Source organism: Ischnura elegans, chromosome X (genome assembly GCF_921293095.1).
Source record: "Ischnura elegans chromosome X, ioIscEleg1.1, whole genome shotgun sequence".
NCBI classification, from domain to species: Eukaryota; Metazoa; Arthropoda; class Insecta; order Odonata; family Coenagrionidae; genus Ischnura; species Ischnura elegans.
In genome coordinates, this window is record NC_060259.1 from 11,561,296 (window position 1) to 11,578,130 (window position 16,835).

At 38.8% G+C, this 16,835-nt stretch overlaps 1 protein-coding gene across 3 annotated transcripts in view; it reads left to right on the plus strand.

Annotated features, from left to right (window-relative positions):
* LOC124170496 (vacuolar protein sorting-associated protein 11 homolog) overlaps nt 1-16,835 on the plus strand; it is a 129,786-nt gene that overhangs the window by 62,058 nt on the left and 50,893 nt on the right. For all 3 annotated transcript variants that reach the window (XR_006867478.1, XM_046549253.1, XM_046549254.1), the window contains exon 15: nt 2,762-2,934. Coding sequence is in view for 2 of the 3 variants with exons in the window: in XM_046549253.1 (XP_046405209.1) it covers nt 2,762-2,934 (173 nt within the window). In the remaining variant the exon portion in view is untranslated. The remainder of the gene's footprint in view (nt 1-2,761; nt 2,935-16,835) is intronic.

Below are 16,835 nucleotides of genomic sequence, written 5' to 3' on the forward strand. Positions count from 1 at the left end.
TATTCACTCCCATTCTCGGAGTGACAAACCAAAAACAAAACCAAAACGAAAACCCGACAATTCGTGGTATCGCCAACAGGTGGCGAGGCTCGACTTAGTCTGGGAAATTCACAACCAAATACTGCCTTTGAAAATGCCCGAGTATGCTAAAAAAAATTTTCCGGCCTCCAACCCCCTCCGTCACTCCTGTCAAACGTTAGAATTGGTTTGATTTTTCCCATAATAAACGCACCATGAGACTTTATTGAACTTCATTATCTGTTATAAATTCATTGAAATTACCTCACCTTTGGGATTTAATCATAAGTTAATGATAGGTGTTTGCTGAAATGTAAAAAATAATGGGTTTCAACTTTTTTCCAGTTGGCATGCAAATAAATAAAAACTGGTGAACAGTATCTAGCCAAACAGATGAATTTTCGGTGAATTTTCTCTATACAATTTTATATTGACTCCAGGATGTCAATGAAAATTGGTCTTGAGAGGTTATTTGTCGTCCTCTGATTATTCATTGATGCATGTTATTATATTGTCCTTCAAAACAATTATAGTTAAAATCACGGCCGGTCTTGCGATTTTATCTTGGTACTGCCCATTGGATAAATAATAAATTGTTGCTGCTATATGAGTGCAACACCGTATTCTTCTATTCCCATTACCACAATCACAGCAATATGTCAATATGCTGCCTCATACGATGCCATTCGCTGTAAGTATATTCTAAATAAAAATTATAGTTCGTTGTATTTCAATAATATTTTTGCTTAATATTACCATTACCTACCCATCTTAATTTAGCCACGAATCACAATTGATTCAATTCTTGAGTCGTTAACTGAGCTCGCTTGCCTTTCAACGTCGGCATCAGCACACTGAACTCTAAATCATCTTCTAAATATGACACAACATCCAGAAATCCTCTATCCAGAATCAAAATGTCACCCTTTTTTATGAAACTTTTCATTGGATATGCCGATTGCAAGATTGATTTTAGAGAATCGGCATAATTTTGATTGGCCAAAAAAGGTGCGGGCATATAAACCACAACCCATCAAGGGTAAAAATAGGGAATGGTTACAAAGGGGAACTAGTACTGTTCATGTTTCCAGTTTGCAGCTTGAAAAGAAAAACGCTATCAGCCCTTGAGTAACTGACCTAATATCCGAATTTCTCGTCGACGTTACTCAGCTACTTGGTCCCATGACACACCAGTAAAAGTTCGCGGGCAATCAGTTCTCTGGAAAATGGAAGTCACAAAGTTTCGCCGTCAAACTTCGGTTAAATAAATCTGCGACTTTGTCCACAAACAGACGAATTTTAGAAACATGCAAGGAAATACTTATGCAATAGATACGGAATCGGTAATTCAATAGGTAGAAACCGCTTATCATGTAGATAATCTTTACAGACCACATTTTTGAAAGGAATGATCAACCATCTCTCACCTGCAATCAAGCTTCTACGGTAACAGGATGGAGATAATTTATAACGGTATATCCACAAATGAAACAACACTTGTGCAACAACGCAGGGAAAACTCAAATCGAGCTCATTTTCTTAATCTATTTTTTTAAATTCCGACAGTTTTTGGAGGCCCTGAAGTCATTTTTGGCACCAGTATCCCTACAATTCTGTTCCTGTGGTGGGCACCTTAATCGGTAGAATACTACAATAAATAAAAAGGGGTGTTATGGAGGGCCAGAGCATAGAGCCAAATGGCCAAAATTGCATATTTTTAATCGCCTTATTTTCGCGATGTTCCACCACCTAAAAATTATTTTTTCAAAACGCCAGACGAAAGGTATTAAAAACACCTCCAGAAAACGTTTTTTCTTTTTGGCCCTCTCAAACATATTTTATAAAACAATGCGTTAGAAATTTTCTAAGCAACTCCATATCTTTTTGTCCCGCTATAGTTCTTGGAAACAATTGAACATCTGCTCCATTAAATAAGGTTTCAAATGCCGCAAATTGCATTAAAAAATATGCCTTCTTGACCGAGATATTAAAAAAAGAGTGAAAATCGTATTTTCGATCTAGCCGGCCCTGGTGGGCCTCTAGCAGGCTGGAAATGTGGAGAGGTTTGTCCTATTTGATCCCAAATCGCATACCCCAAGTACGGGAAAAATCCTGGAGGGGGGACTTTTCACCCTCTTATCCGGCTATGCCCTTTGGCATTTTTGGCTTAATGGTAGCAGATACATCAAAATACACAAAAATTTTGCTTTGAAGGGCAGGAACTCTACAAAATCTATCGGGAATGACCATACAATATTAAATTATTCAATTTTTTACACTCCACCCTAAATGGCATAAGAGCGAGGGTAAGGGGTTCACCTAGAGGTCTCAAAATTTTCAGGCGTTATTTTTCATCAGTCCCACAACTTTTTTCATTGGGCCAGATGGATTTGAAAAAAATGTGATTTTTCTGATTCCCCCTGTTGTACATTAAAGGAAATTTTAAAATATTTAAAATTTTATAACTGTGGGTCAAGAATATTATATAATAGGAAAAATGCATTTGAGAAACACACTCACACTAAATTTAATTTTAAATCACAAAACAGAGTATGGGACACAATAAGTATGTACTGGTTTGAGACCAAAATCTCTGATCAAATACATTTTTTTGACGATTCCTATAAGAAACATTCATACGAACTTTGTTATTACGAACTTCCGGTTTTTCTGTCCTGTGTACTTCGTAATAATGAGAGTCTACTGTATTTGTGTTTTGATAACACATTTCTTTGTCTTCTAGATACCAGGAAATAATAAATTATCATGCCCAGTATAGGGAATATTCATCCATATTGGAATGCTGCCGCAAATTTGACCACAAGAACAAAGAGCTTTGGGTTCAAGCTCTTTGGGTGTGTGCCAAAGATCCAGAAGTCCCTGCATCTGCCCTCAGAGAAGTTCTTGATGTCATAGGTATGTTCATCATTTTCATTTCAACCTATGTGTTATACCTTGACCTCTATATGTCAGTACTTAGTTATTTAAATCTACCACCCATAGGATACTGATTTGAACAGGTTTTTTTGTTTAGGGAGACATCTGGTACCCTGTCTATCCCACCTGTAGTCTCCCAGTGTTGGTTGGATAGTACTCGAAGTGATTAATTTATCATAATTTTTATTATTTGTCATTCTAGCCATAAAAATATGTTTATATATAAGTCAAGCAAAAATAGGCTTGAAGCTCAGCAGACACAGGAGCGTGGTTTTACGGAAACCACGTGTTACATGTAGCAATAAGAATACAAGTAAAATCACATTATCGCCCTTCAAAAGAATTATCTAAATGATCCTGGAAAGTGATCTAAAATAACAGACAATGTACGTACTTAGTAATTGATAGTTTGATTTTCCTAAATTGTGGAAACTACAAGAAATTACGGTGGAAGTGTGGATTATTCATGCCGCCTCTCCCCATCATTAGCACGGATAATTGGTAGTACAGGCGGTCCTCGACTTTCGTACACTCGACTTTCGTACAATTCACACTTTCGTACGTTCAAAATTGACACCTTTTACTTGACTATCATACGCTAAATTCGGACTTTCGGACGTTGGTTTGTAATTTTTTTTAAATTCCCGCGATGTTTATTGCGCATCCCAACATTCAATTGTTTCAAATGGCAATATATGCGAACAATACGAACGTATATAATAAAGGGAATTGTTAGTAGTTGACTCTAATTTAGGTGATTTATTTGGGAGAGAAACTGCCTGCTATAGGCTCCTTTATCAAGAGAAGAAGAAAGCCTTCATTGAAGATATTTTTCAAAAGAAGTTGACTAGACATCATCAAATGGCTTTCAATAAAACTAGTAAGATCTTCTTTCTAATTGTTTTTTTTCGTTTTAGTGCTGTTTGATTCATGTACACCTTCAGCAACGATATTGCACGAAATATCACCCGAATTCCGTTTGTCTTTTGTCTTTTTTGAATAACATGCAAAATATACGCGATCACGAATATGTCACCTGCCAAATGTCGAATTTTGGTGTAAAAATTAAAAGGTATCCAGAGTGCGGGTTCAACAACTACATTTTATTATGCTTCTTGATATGTCTTTTTATTTATAGTGGACGTAATAAGTGGAATGTCAAACTAAATGCCGAGAGGAAGTTTCACTCGATGGCCTACGGAGTTCTTGTTTTTTTAAACTTTTATTTGCATTTTCTGCGTATTTTCGAAAGAAATTAGATGATTTGAGGAGTTTTATTAACATATTATTAAAATTAAGTCAATTGAAATGAATTCCGTGAAAAAAAAAGTTTTAGTACGTATTTTCCGCTCTTTGGGAACGTAACTCCTAATTAGTATGGAAGTCAATGGTTCGACTTTCGTACATTCGACTTTCGTACACATTTTCGGGAACGCATTGTGTATGAAAGTCAGGGACCGCCTGTATGCTGCATTTGGTAGGTTTTATATAAGGTGCTCCTCTATAATACTTTTTGATGTAAAATTATATTCTCATCAAAATACTGTATATCTAGTGAGAAATTTCTTAGATTTAAATTGCGTTTACCACAAATCTTGATTTAAAAAAATTATATTGTCAACCAGATTTGATTTAAAAAATATGATCAAGAAATTTTGAAGCAGGCAATTGGCTTGGTCATTTTATAGTAGGGGAAACAGGGGAGGATTGGGACAGTGGGAGGTATGGGACAATTCAAATTTCTCTCTATTGATTTAAGTTTTTTATCTCTTGCTTTCTCACATGTTTGAGAAGCAGTAGCTGCATTTCCTCCTAAAATGGCTCCTGGCTCACATCTCTTATTAGGAGTTAATAAGAGGATATTGGTTTTCACACCAATTTTGGAAACTTTCGTGTGCTTTAACTTTAAATTTCTATTATTTTAATTATGACTTTCTGTTGCTGGAAGGACTGATGAAAATGCATGTCCATTGGATTTGTAACTGATAATTTTGATAACCTTTGGTTGTTTTTTAAAACCTAATAATGCATGTGAAATAAAAATGGCCCTTAACACTAGAATGCCGAAGGGTGTCATTTTGACACCCTACGTGTACATTTTTTACGGAGCTGGCCCTTAGAGAGTGTTGTAGAAAAAAATCTTTCGTGACTTTTATTCATTTTTAGATCTTAACAAAACGACAGTAAAAGGGATACCCCCCCTAATTTTTTTCGTCTCAAAAATTCAAATTTACCTTGAATGCCGGAGGGTGTCATTTTGACACCCAGTATATTATATCATTTCTTTCTTCGGTTTAGGTGTCTCGTGGGATGCGGCTTGATAATTATTTGTCAAATTAGTATAGTGTAGTACATTATCTTCATGTGTAGTACCTTTATGTAGAGTATAGTATATTTTAGTATAGTATATTACCTTCATGATTGTTTGGTTTACGTAATTTCAATGAGCATCGGCTGTATACTACTTTTTTCAAAAGTTTAGTAGCTAGTAAGGTAAGTATATTCCGCTGCCTTTTGAAAATGATTCGCCTTGAAACCAGCTAATTTTTTTACCGAGGTGACACTTATATGCCCTGAAACATTGCAGTAAAGTGACGCGCGCGACAATGCAGTTAGCTGCTGCCGAGCCTCTGTGTTCGGCTGCCTGGCTCGCGCGCGTGTTTGGCGGACTGGGTCGCTAGTGTGTCGCGACCTGCTGCTTGACTTGCTTCGGCAGTTCTGTCTTGATAATGGCACTGCATAGACGTATTACGACGGAGTAAAGTATTGCAATACTAAACGATATTTCTGGAGACGTGTCGGAGAAAGCGTCTGATGCAGATGTTGAGTCAGACAACGATTGGGTTGCACAGGAGGTGCAATTTAGATCATCCAAAAATGATGAAAATAGTGAGCACGGTCAGTTTCAGTGTTTTGTATATTTCAGTTTAGTAATTTAATCATGAAAGATATACACATTTATTTTACAATACGCATATACAGATAATTGAGTTACTGGATCTGCACTGGTTATCGGACAGAAAAGAAATTGTGCGTGGTCGTGACATGGTGTGCCGACGTGGAAGGGGCGCGCTGGGTAGACTTCAAGGCGGCGTCAACTCCTTGTTCAAGATCGTAAGAAGGAGATGGCCATGCTGAGGAATCATTACCTGGGCCTAACATAACCATTGACGAACAGCTGTTTCCAAGCAAAGCTAGATGTCCATTCAAGCAATTCATGGCACCAAAGCCTGATAAGTATGGGCATAAATACTGGTTTGCAGTATATAAAGACAGCATGTATTTGGTAAACTGATTCCATTAACTTCCAGATTGACCAGAGGCGTCAAGGACGGCTCTCGTCAAGCTGGCGATCGCGTTTCAGATCATGTTGTATTGAAACGTATGCAACCCTACATGAGCAAGGGCAGGAATGTAACCACTAGCATTTGTTTCACATCACTTTTGCTAGCTCTACTCGAAACAAAAGGGTACTTGCCTTTCGGGAACCGTAAATAAGGGAAGAAAGGAAATACCTGTTGAAATAAAAGCTTCTCGGGAAGAGTTGTAATCAACTAAATTGAACAAAAATGGTGACGTAACACTTACTGTTAATCAGGGCAAACAGAAAAAAATGTGTACTTGTTCTATGATCTCTTCGCCCTCATATTGACATTAGTAACAACTCTAACAAATCGCCCGAAACAGTAAAGTGTTATAATGAGATAAACTTTGAAGTAAATATTATTGATTAGATGGGGCGGAAATACTTGGTCAGAACTAGAACCAGGCGATTGCTGTTTTTTTCTTTCCAGAATACTTTTGACTTGGTCACTATAAATTCCTGAATACTATATACAGTAAAACCTCTATGTAGTGAACCTCTTTATATCATAAACCTCCATACATCATACCACCCCTACGGTCCCATCTGATTTACATGTAAATTTACAGGCAAACCTCTATGTAGTGAACCTCTTTATATCGTAATACCTCCACTCATCATACCAAGGAGATACCCCCGAGACGGCCTAACTACCTCCGCAAATTGTACCGAGACAACTAGAGACCATTAATGCAGCCCCGATTACGTATGTTGAATGACATTTTCAGCCATAAATGTTTCACTCTTTTTTTTCTTATATACCTTATTAAGCTGTAATTTTCACGTTAACATCAGTTATGGCCATTTTGTTCAATATGAGATTATACCTTTCAGCAAATAAGAAAAAAGGTATCCAACTATCCCAATCATTTTACGTGACTGTTGAATTGAGAGAGATCACATCATTTTCTCTCGAATCATGGTGAAAATCATGCGATAGCGTTTGCTTTCTGTAATTATTCAACAATAAATATATGTTCACTGATGCATGCATGTGTGTTTAAACACATAAATATAATGGTTTAAAAGACAGTAGTGCCTTTCATTTCCGAATGATATGAAAATATGGTGCCTATCACTAAAACCTCTCTATAGTGAACCTCCATACATCAAATTGCCCAAATTTCGGTCCCCTCCATTATGATGTAAAGAGGTTTTACTGTATAAGGAAATAACTTCACAAAAGATGTCCCGAATTATTTTTACAAAATTTATCAGAATAGCTTGCTTTCCCTTACATTGAGTCAACGAATATCAGGCAACCAAATCCAGAACTGACTAGGGATTGTCAAGTATAGATAAAATGCAATTAAAACAGAACTGTTGCTTTTTGTAAGCTTAGTGAAAAGTCAGTAAACCTAAGGCCAAAACAGACCAAAAGTGCCAGAATGTAGCGAATCTACTATTTTGATGAAGCGTTTCGTAAGTCTGTATGAAGAAGCATTCGATTTCTTTTTGGGTTCATACGAGGTTTTTGTATTTTATTTTTAAAAATTTCGTAGTTTTGTGAACGCAATGGTTTTATTTTAATTTTCGTCTTTTGAAGCACACTTCTACATTCTATGACGAAAAATTGATTAAAATAGTTAACAATAATAATAAAAAGAAAAACAATGTCCTATTCATTTTGTTCTATCTATTCAATCCTGGCATATTCATTTTAATTTTTTACGCACATAAAATTTAACCAATTACAGTGAACAACAAATACTTATAAAAAAGTATTCAATGATTATATATAGGTATTATTACACCTTCATGCGTCCTCCGACGTTTCAGCGCAATCTTTTCGATGGATGCCGCATTCCAGGAGAGTATTTTTTTGTAAAAAATGTTTTACTTCAGTGGTATTCTATTAAAACATTAAGTTTTTTTTAATATTAGGGCAAAAAATCAGTATTAAACAAAAGTTGACACTATCTATTCCAAAATAAAACTAATCTGCAACTTTAAATGCATATTAAAGCATGGGTGTCAAAATGACACCCTCCCGGCATTCTAGGGGATACAAATTTCCCGGCATTCTAGTGTTAATGGAGGTCTGGGACATCAGATATGTGGGAGGAATGGGACAGTGTCCCAATCCTTCCAAGAACTATTATTTTTTTAAAGTCTTATTTTATAAGGCATTTTAATTTTTAGTACTAGGTGATTATGCCTAATAAGTAGAGGTCTGTGAAATTCCCGAGACGCGATATCGGGAAATAACACTAAATAACGCGAAATAGGTTAAATAAAAAGAAATTTCGTGTTTTCGCGATTTGAGGTGAATTAGCAAAAAAGTCACATATAATGATTCATAATATATTAAAGCCTAAGGCTTCATTGTTTAACACTGCCAACGTTCATTTGCACTATCTCATTATGATTCCAAGGTCAATTGGCTTGTTTAGCACGGTTCCCACTCAACCGTGAAAACCTTAAAACCGTGAATTAGCCGTGAATTTTGTCTACCGTGAAAAAACCTGGAAAAAGCCGTGAATTTCGTCCTTTAACCTTAAAAATCTCTCAATCTTGATAATAATACCTTCCCAGAAATTTTCAACTTTGTTCGTAGTGAGCGCACTTCTATTCATTGTGGCGAGCATCGTCGCATGGGTCAGAAAAGCGTGGGAACGAATGTTGCCTGAAGAAAAAAAAATCTATCCCCAGCGCAAGCCTTTTCTCTCCCCCTCCTGAAATATGACACCACTTCTCATCAGCTTGTTTACTTTCCTCGACTGGCTTGGTTTCCCCTCCCTCGGTCACTGCTTATTGTTAGTCCCCCTTCCACCCAATAAGCCTTCCCACTGGCTGCAGTGACCACTTTCGAAACTAAGGGGCCTATTACGAACGAGCGGGCGGTACGCTACCGCCGGGCGGAGTTTTCGTTCGGTATACGGTATCATACCGCCCCTTGCGATTACGAATGGGACGGTCGGCAAGTCACCGCCGGGCGGAGAGTACGTGTCAGGGGGTCGGTAAGGAGCGATGCGGCGGAAGTGACGTTTGTATGAAAAATTCTGAGCTCCTTCAGCCCGAAAATGGTGTGGCCAATGGCAAGGGCGTGCGGTGTTCCAATTCCGCGGCAACTGTTCCTAGCAGACGAATATTTCGGCAAGAGTTGTTGGCAGTCTGTAAAGACAATTAGTGGTATTTATGGATTAATAAGGATGTGTTCTTCGTTAATTCACCTTAAAAGTTTGACAAATGAACGAATTTTGCTCCTCAATTCTTACTTATAGGATAAAAAGTTGAATAAAACAATAATTAGCAGTGACTTGCGGAAGATATCATCAAAAAATCACGTATGAGCAGACGCAGGTAGTGACAAATTGCGTGGCAGACCATCGAAAAATTACGATAGAAGTACTTTTAGGGCCAACGGGCAAGGTGAACCACCAATACCATTAGAGCTTTGACCGAAATGTCCATTCTTAAAAAATATATGAAAATCCACCACGAATACTTAGCTGGAGAGCCTTAATCACAGACAATATGACACTCAACATCTGTGAAATGACAAAATATCTGTTGCTCTGCATTCCTTTCGTGTTAGTAACGGGGTTTGGAAACCTAATGCAAATTCAGAGAACAAGAAAGGCACTTTTAAAAATAATGAAAAATAACTTTTTGGCTGTTATCTATGAAAAGCAATGGAGAATTAAAAAACACAAGATATTCACTTCTGGTTAAAATAAAATTTTATTTCAAAATAATGTGACAGAGTTTCACCATTTCTTTGGTTTAATCACGGGTACACAACCACAGCAAAACAGTCATGTGAGATCGCGAATCGGTTCCTCGGCAATCACACACACAGGCTACAACTTATTTCAATATTTCAGGTAAAATCCACAATCGATACAAGCTCACACCATTATAAATAATGGTAAACAGGCAAATACGATCATAAAAAACTGGAAGTCACTACCATTCTTATATTCATCACGTAAACATTACAATCAAGAGCTCGCTATGATGAAAAGAACTGTTTAATCACTGATTTTAAGCCTCACATTATCCTACGCAAGTGGCACAGGTGACTTTTCTCACTACAATTCCTTGGTACGAAATTGATATACTAGTATATAAACAAATTTCACACATGACTTTGAACTTGATAGCTTGATCGTGAAATGTTATCTCTGCGGTGAATGACGAAGGTATAAACGCCACTGACAATCTTTACATTACTATCAGACACTTCTCGATACCGTAAACCACTGTTTAAAAACCAACCACAATGGAACAGTGATAACTACAGCTCCTGGCAGATGTTTGTCAACCTCGTCAAACTTTGTGCATTACAACCACTGGTACTGTGATTAACGGTAGTTGTCACATTGAAAATAACACTATTTTGAAACAAAACATGTTCGTAGAAATCTCCAAGCAGTGAGCAAAAGTTACATTCACCTCACTATTCAAGCAGTTATAACGTTGAAAATAACACTACTTTGGCACAGAAGATGTTCGTAGAAATCTCCAAGCAGCGAGCAAAAGTAGTATTCACCTTGCAATACAAGAAGTTGTCACGTTGAAAAAATAATATTTTGCCACAAAAGATGTTCGTAGAAATCTCCAAGCGGCGAGCAACAGCTGTATTCACCATACAATACAAGCACAGGCAGTCCTTAACGACGAATTTTCCGGCACCTATGAAGAAATGGAAGATGTTATTGCATATAAAAACATTGCGGACATTAAAAAACATCCAAATTGTTCTAATTAAATAAATGAATGAGGGTCAACTTACAATCAACGTATCCATCTCCTACGGCCGTGGCTCTCTCTCTCTCTCATCTCAGACGGCTACAACGTTGTTATATGGGTATTATACTTTTTTTGTTCAACTGCTCCAGTCGGCTCCAGTTTTGTATTTTATACGCTTACTCAGACATTAATATTATAAATAACACAAAATATGATAGCTTCCGAGTTTCTATCGTCGGATATTTTGTTTTAAAAACCGAGCTCGACCCGAAAAATGTAAACAGACGTCCGCCATTAGGGGGTCGGTATCTCACCACCGGGGTAGCTGGCCGTGGTATCATACCGACCCCTAAGCCGTGGTATGATACCGTCCGGTGGCCACTCGTAATCGCTCGGGGGCGGTAAACGCGCTTCGGGGCGGTATGATACCGCAGGCGGTATCTCACCGCATGCGGTAAGCCGTTCGTAATAGGCCTCTAAATGTAGATGGCCTTTGTGTCGAAAAATTTTAACGTTTATTCAGCACCCTCAATCCTGTGACTGGAATGGACTGGAAGACCGCTAGCCTTGACAACCTGCCATGCGCTGTGGACACTACGCTCCCTGCCGCTCCCTGCGTTTGAACCGGGTGACAGCGAGCTTTCGGCACGACGCGACGTTACTAATTCTCGCGCGTTGCGGCCACTAAGCCCCTGAAAACGAGAGAAGATTTCCGCTTATGGCAACACAGCATTACACGATTTTCGCATGCGTCGACCTAGGACTTACCTGTTTTATGTCGCAACCGGAAAGTTTGTGTGGAGTTATTTACTGTCGGTGGTGATCCAGTTCCTCCGTTTTGTGCTATGTAAGGTAATGCTGTTTGTTTGTGTCGTTAAAGCCTCAATGCCGTCGCGATATAAACTGCTACAAAGTCGTTCCATTTTTCCCAGAGCAAAGGTAAGAAGGGAACATGAGTTGCCTCTGATTAGAGAGATCGATTCAGTTTTGGTTCCAGAGTATTACGATATCAGACAAAAGAAGTCATTATACTACCGCTTTCAAAAGAAAGTTATACGGTGGAACCTCGATCTATCGTTCCCGCATTGATCGTTCGCCGTTTCTGGTCCCAAATAAAGTTCCTTATAGACAATGTAATTTTTTCCCGCATCCATCGTTTGACGAAAATGGGACGAAATAAATACAATGTGTCATTCATGGCTAATAACGACAAGCGCATAATTGGAATCTTCCCCAAGAGATGGAACTACCATTGGGAGAAGCTCAGTGCCGTGGGAAAGTAACATTAGCGCATTTCCCAAGAACCTTTATCCCCCTCCATTCAGCATTCGCCTCCCCCCTTCTGACGCTTTCCTCTTCTTCAAAATAAAAAAAGGTCCCAGCTCGCGCAGGGATCGTATTACGAAGACCTTAGCTTCGAAAAAAATATCGAGTTAGACGAGAACAATAGAAACGTGTTTCGCGCTCCCCCCTCTTCTCACCCACTGACCTTTTTCAGCCTAACTCCTTCAAATTTCCCAGTTCCTGGAGGTCAACTGCTGCATGAGTCACCTATTAGCCCTAAAGGTATCTAACAATGATATTCAGCAATTGCTATTATGCTTTTATTAGATTGAAATGTTAGTAATTTGCACGTTAAAAAAACGAGACCAAACACGACGTATTTTAAGCAAGGAAATAGATGGAAAAATACGATGGTGATTTTTGGCGAAACGCGATATCCTCGTAGCTGAGCTTCTCGGCAGTTAATTCGGCATTTTGTTCCGAAAACATGATATCAGGTTGTTATCATTTATCAATTTACGAGCTATACTAAAGTCTCACTTGTCAGAGTTACTGACGAAGGGATATCTTCTCAGGATTTTTGTTTCTCCCTACTAACAATCCGAATTCATCTGCTCATCTGGCGCTACGCTAGTTAGAAAAGAATGGGTATCTTTAGGGTAAAAAATTTCATGGCGCAGTCATATGGTCACGCTTCGCCCTCTGCAGTATGCTCTGCGTACCTCCGTACGCGATAGCATCAGTTCCGAACTTCTCGAATGAGTGGGTGGCTTTACTTCGAACCACCGAGTGTTTTCCATGTGGGTTTAATAAAGTCAGGTTTCATTTTCACTAGTTTAATTTTATTCGTCTTCGGACCATGGCCCCTCCAAAGAAACTATTGAGAACTTCAAGAGATGGACTGAAAATAATTGAACATGAAGAAAAGAATCTGGGCTATATGCGCGTGAATATTGCAGAGCGCCTTGGGTTGTCCGCTAGCACATGACGGTGAGGTGGGGGTAGAGTGAGCTACCTGTAGAAAACAAGTAGAGATATGAAGGCGAAGATCCAGGTGGGCGTGCCACTGGCGATTAACGCAACATTGTTCACGCTTTACACACTACCTCAAATATATTAAAAATATATTCATTAGACAGGAACAATTCAAGTAATAGACTATTTTTGGCCTTCGTCATCCATCTCACAACCAGTCACTGCGCCGGCGAATGCGGTTGTTTTAGGCACAACATGAACATTGCTCTCGTGAATACGTGTACTGGAAATGGTGTTTGATGGATAAGAATTTTTACATCAGACTGAAATCCATAATAGCAGTGTAAATGCCGAGTGGAGAGCAAACATTTTTTTAGTGAGGTGGCGTTTTCCTTCAGAATTTTGGAAGAGATATGGGTCGAATCAACAATATGACCCATGTGTCTTGGTAAAGTACTACTATTCCTGTTATTATTTAAAATATTGTTTGAAACCTTTGATGAATATCTTAATTACTCGCCAAAATCCTGCGTTTCCTGGGACATAGGCAACCTAGCAAAAAATAAAGCATTGATCGTTTTTCCGCATTCATTTTATAATCGTATCGTTATTAGGAAAGAAAAATTTTCCCCTAGTGGAGTTCCAAAAAAGGAGGGTAGTCTTAGAATCGTGTTCGTCTTAGATTCGTGCTAATACGGTGTATGAAATTGTTTTTCGAGTTATTATGTTCTATAAACAATTTTCATTTTCCGTTAAATAAGAAAGAATCAATTTACTATATTCTATAAAAAATTTAAATAAAATATTTTCCGTTAAATAAGAAATATTGGGGTGGGGGAAATTCGGTTACTGTGCAGTAATAACAACGTGCGCAAAAAACAATCTCTCGGCGAGGAATTAAAAAATGACCTCGAGTGTCCGGACGGAAGAAGGTCCGAAGGGTATTCGGCGTCCAGGCAAGAGCGCGGTTGGGCTGGTCCTTTTTTCGGGCCTGAATTTTGCAAACGATAGATCACGTCAGAACAGATATCACTTTTCATTGCGGCGTTAAGATTCAAGGCCGTTTGTCGCGTACGTTAATTTTCTGTTGATGTACGGCTAGTGATTTTCTTATTGTTGGCTTATTAACGGATCGTGAATTTAGCAAAATTGAGACCGTGAAAACCTGAAAAAAACTGTGAAAACCTGAAAAATAACCGTGAAAACCTGGAAAAAGCCGTGAATTTCATTATTCAGGTAGAGTGGGAACCCTGGTTTAGTCTCACGCATAATGCATCCGCATAATATTGCGCACTGTAGTGATTTCTCCGCCAGAATTTGCCGTTAAATTTATCTCAGCCTCTCTCTTCGATTCCCATGTATCACTCCTGAAACATCTAGAATGAGGCGCTTTCTCACCTGAATAAATAGATTAATGAATTAGAAAGTGCTGAAAGAAATTTAACATGGCCACGGAAGAGCGGAAATACAAGCTCACGCGCCCTGCACGCATCAATGCCTAGTAGTAATTCCGGTGACTCACCGCAACGCATGAGACGGCATTATTGGATAACCTGTTGCAGGAAAACCTTGAGTGTGGGTCTAATGTAACAATTCTGTTGACTTAAACACGACCGCTGGCTGGGAACGGGCTGCCTTTCACGGCACGGGCCACAGCGTGGCAGAGAGTCGTCTCGTCTGAAAGCAGCCTGAATTTCACGGCGGCCAGCAAAAAGTCATTTTGTCAGAAAGCGGCCTCAATGTAGCACTGCCTGTATTTTATGCCGTAGACGGCGCACCGCCGCACAGTGGGCTGAAATCGAAAAAAGCTGGACAAAACCTCGAAAATGGTTTTTTTGAGTATGGAAGTTGAAACTTTGCACAGTTGTTGCCAACACATTAGTGCATTTTTTGACGCAAAATATTTTTCTTAGGCTAATTTTTTTATATAAAATACATAGCCTCAAAGTTGAACACATTTGGCGGAAATTGCCCGCTTTGAATTTTTTTCGAAATTCAGCATGTTTAAACTAATGTCACACCTTTAGTAGTAATTCAATAGCAACAAAAATTTATAAATTTGTTAAACGGTTTGTTATCATCGATTACCATCAACTTTCACGACTTAGTTGTTGTATTTGTGACCAATACGATACAAAATGGCGGACCCTGTTTTTCGTCGAATTTTTGTGTTTATGTAGGATTTTAAAAAAAGGATCACCGAGTTACCTCGAGATATTTACACCACATATACAACAAAGTATATAGATTATGATAATCGGAAGTACAGCTGCGAACACCTGCGACGCCGAAATTAAGATCGATTTTTCGAACGTGCGGCACCGCCCGGAGCTGGCTGCTGGCCACGGGAATTGCCGTACTCGACGGATGTTGGATAGTGAATCATTTTAAATAAATTTATTGAATAAAAGCTATGATATATTATTACTTCATTTATTTTCCTTTTGTTGTAACCCGATTTCTTTACTGTCTTGTAATATTTATCACCGATGCAGTACAAAATGGCGGACGCTAATTTCAGTAACATTTTTGCCCGTGCGTTGCTGTATAAAAAGGAGGACACCGAGTTGCCACCGAGGAGGACACCGAGTTGAGTCCGATGAAACACGTTTTCGTGTGATTTGATATTTTCCTAAGAAGACAATGATTTTTGGTCCGTGTGATTTCGGATACGAAAAAAAAACAACAGAGGCACGGGTTGATGGACGGCCGAGGATGGTTTTCTGAAATCTGCGAGGTAGTTACTTTTGACGTGGTTATTATCCTAAGGCGCTGAGATTCCCCCGATGATTGTTCAATCTCTTGGGAAGAGTCACACTATGTGTCAGTCGTATTTTGCCTTTTTTATTTTCTGGCTGAAAATCCTGGCCACGGCTGAAATTCTACTCGTAACCTCTGCGAGAGCTTTCAAACAAAACGGTTCATGAGTAGGACAAGAATCGCATGCGACGGCGCATTCGAAGAGAGAATCGGAACTCTTTCAACCCTGATTCATTGCATTCACTGAAGCTATTATTTCAAATTTCGGATCCAGATCCGATGTCTTCCGCGACTTTGGATCCGATGTATCCGATGAAGGGCAATATCCGCGGATATTTGGATCCGAGGTATCCGATCAGACCATCCCTAAAAATAACAATAGCCGCGGTGGCTAAGCAGTAATCTAGCATTAGTTGCGTCCATACATACCAGAGCAGCCTGGAGGGTGGGTGGTGGCGGCCGAACGCAAACTGTCAAGTCCACCCGGAGGCCGCGGCAGCTTATGCCAAGCAAGTATCAACTTTCTCAAGGGTTGCATTGATGAAACTGGGCTACACAAACGCGAATGTGTCTAATTTTTTTATTACTGACGCAGACGCGTGTTAGTCTAATAAAGTTACATGTATAAAAAAACCCGCTCTCAGCGCGTATTTATAAGAAACTTTTTTTCACAGGAAAACTCGCTCTCTGCAAGTTTTTATTATAATCAGACTTCAAATATCATTCGAAAATAAAAACATATATTTCGATGTATTATACTTTAAAATTGGTGTTCCAGATGAATTCTCCGAATGTGATTCAT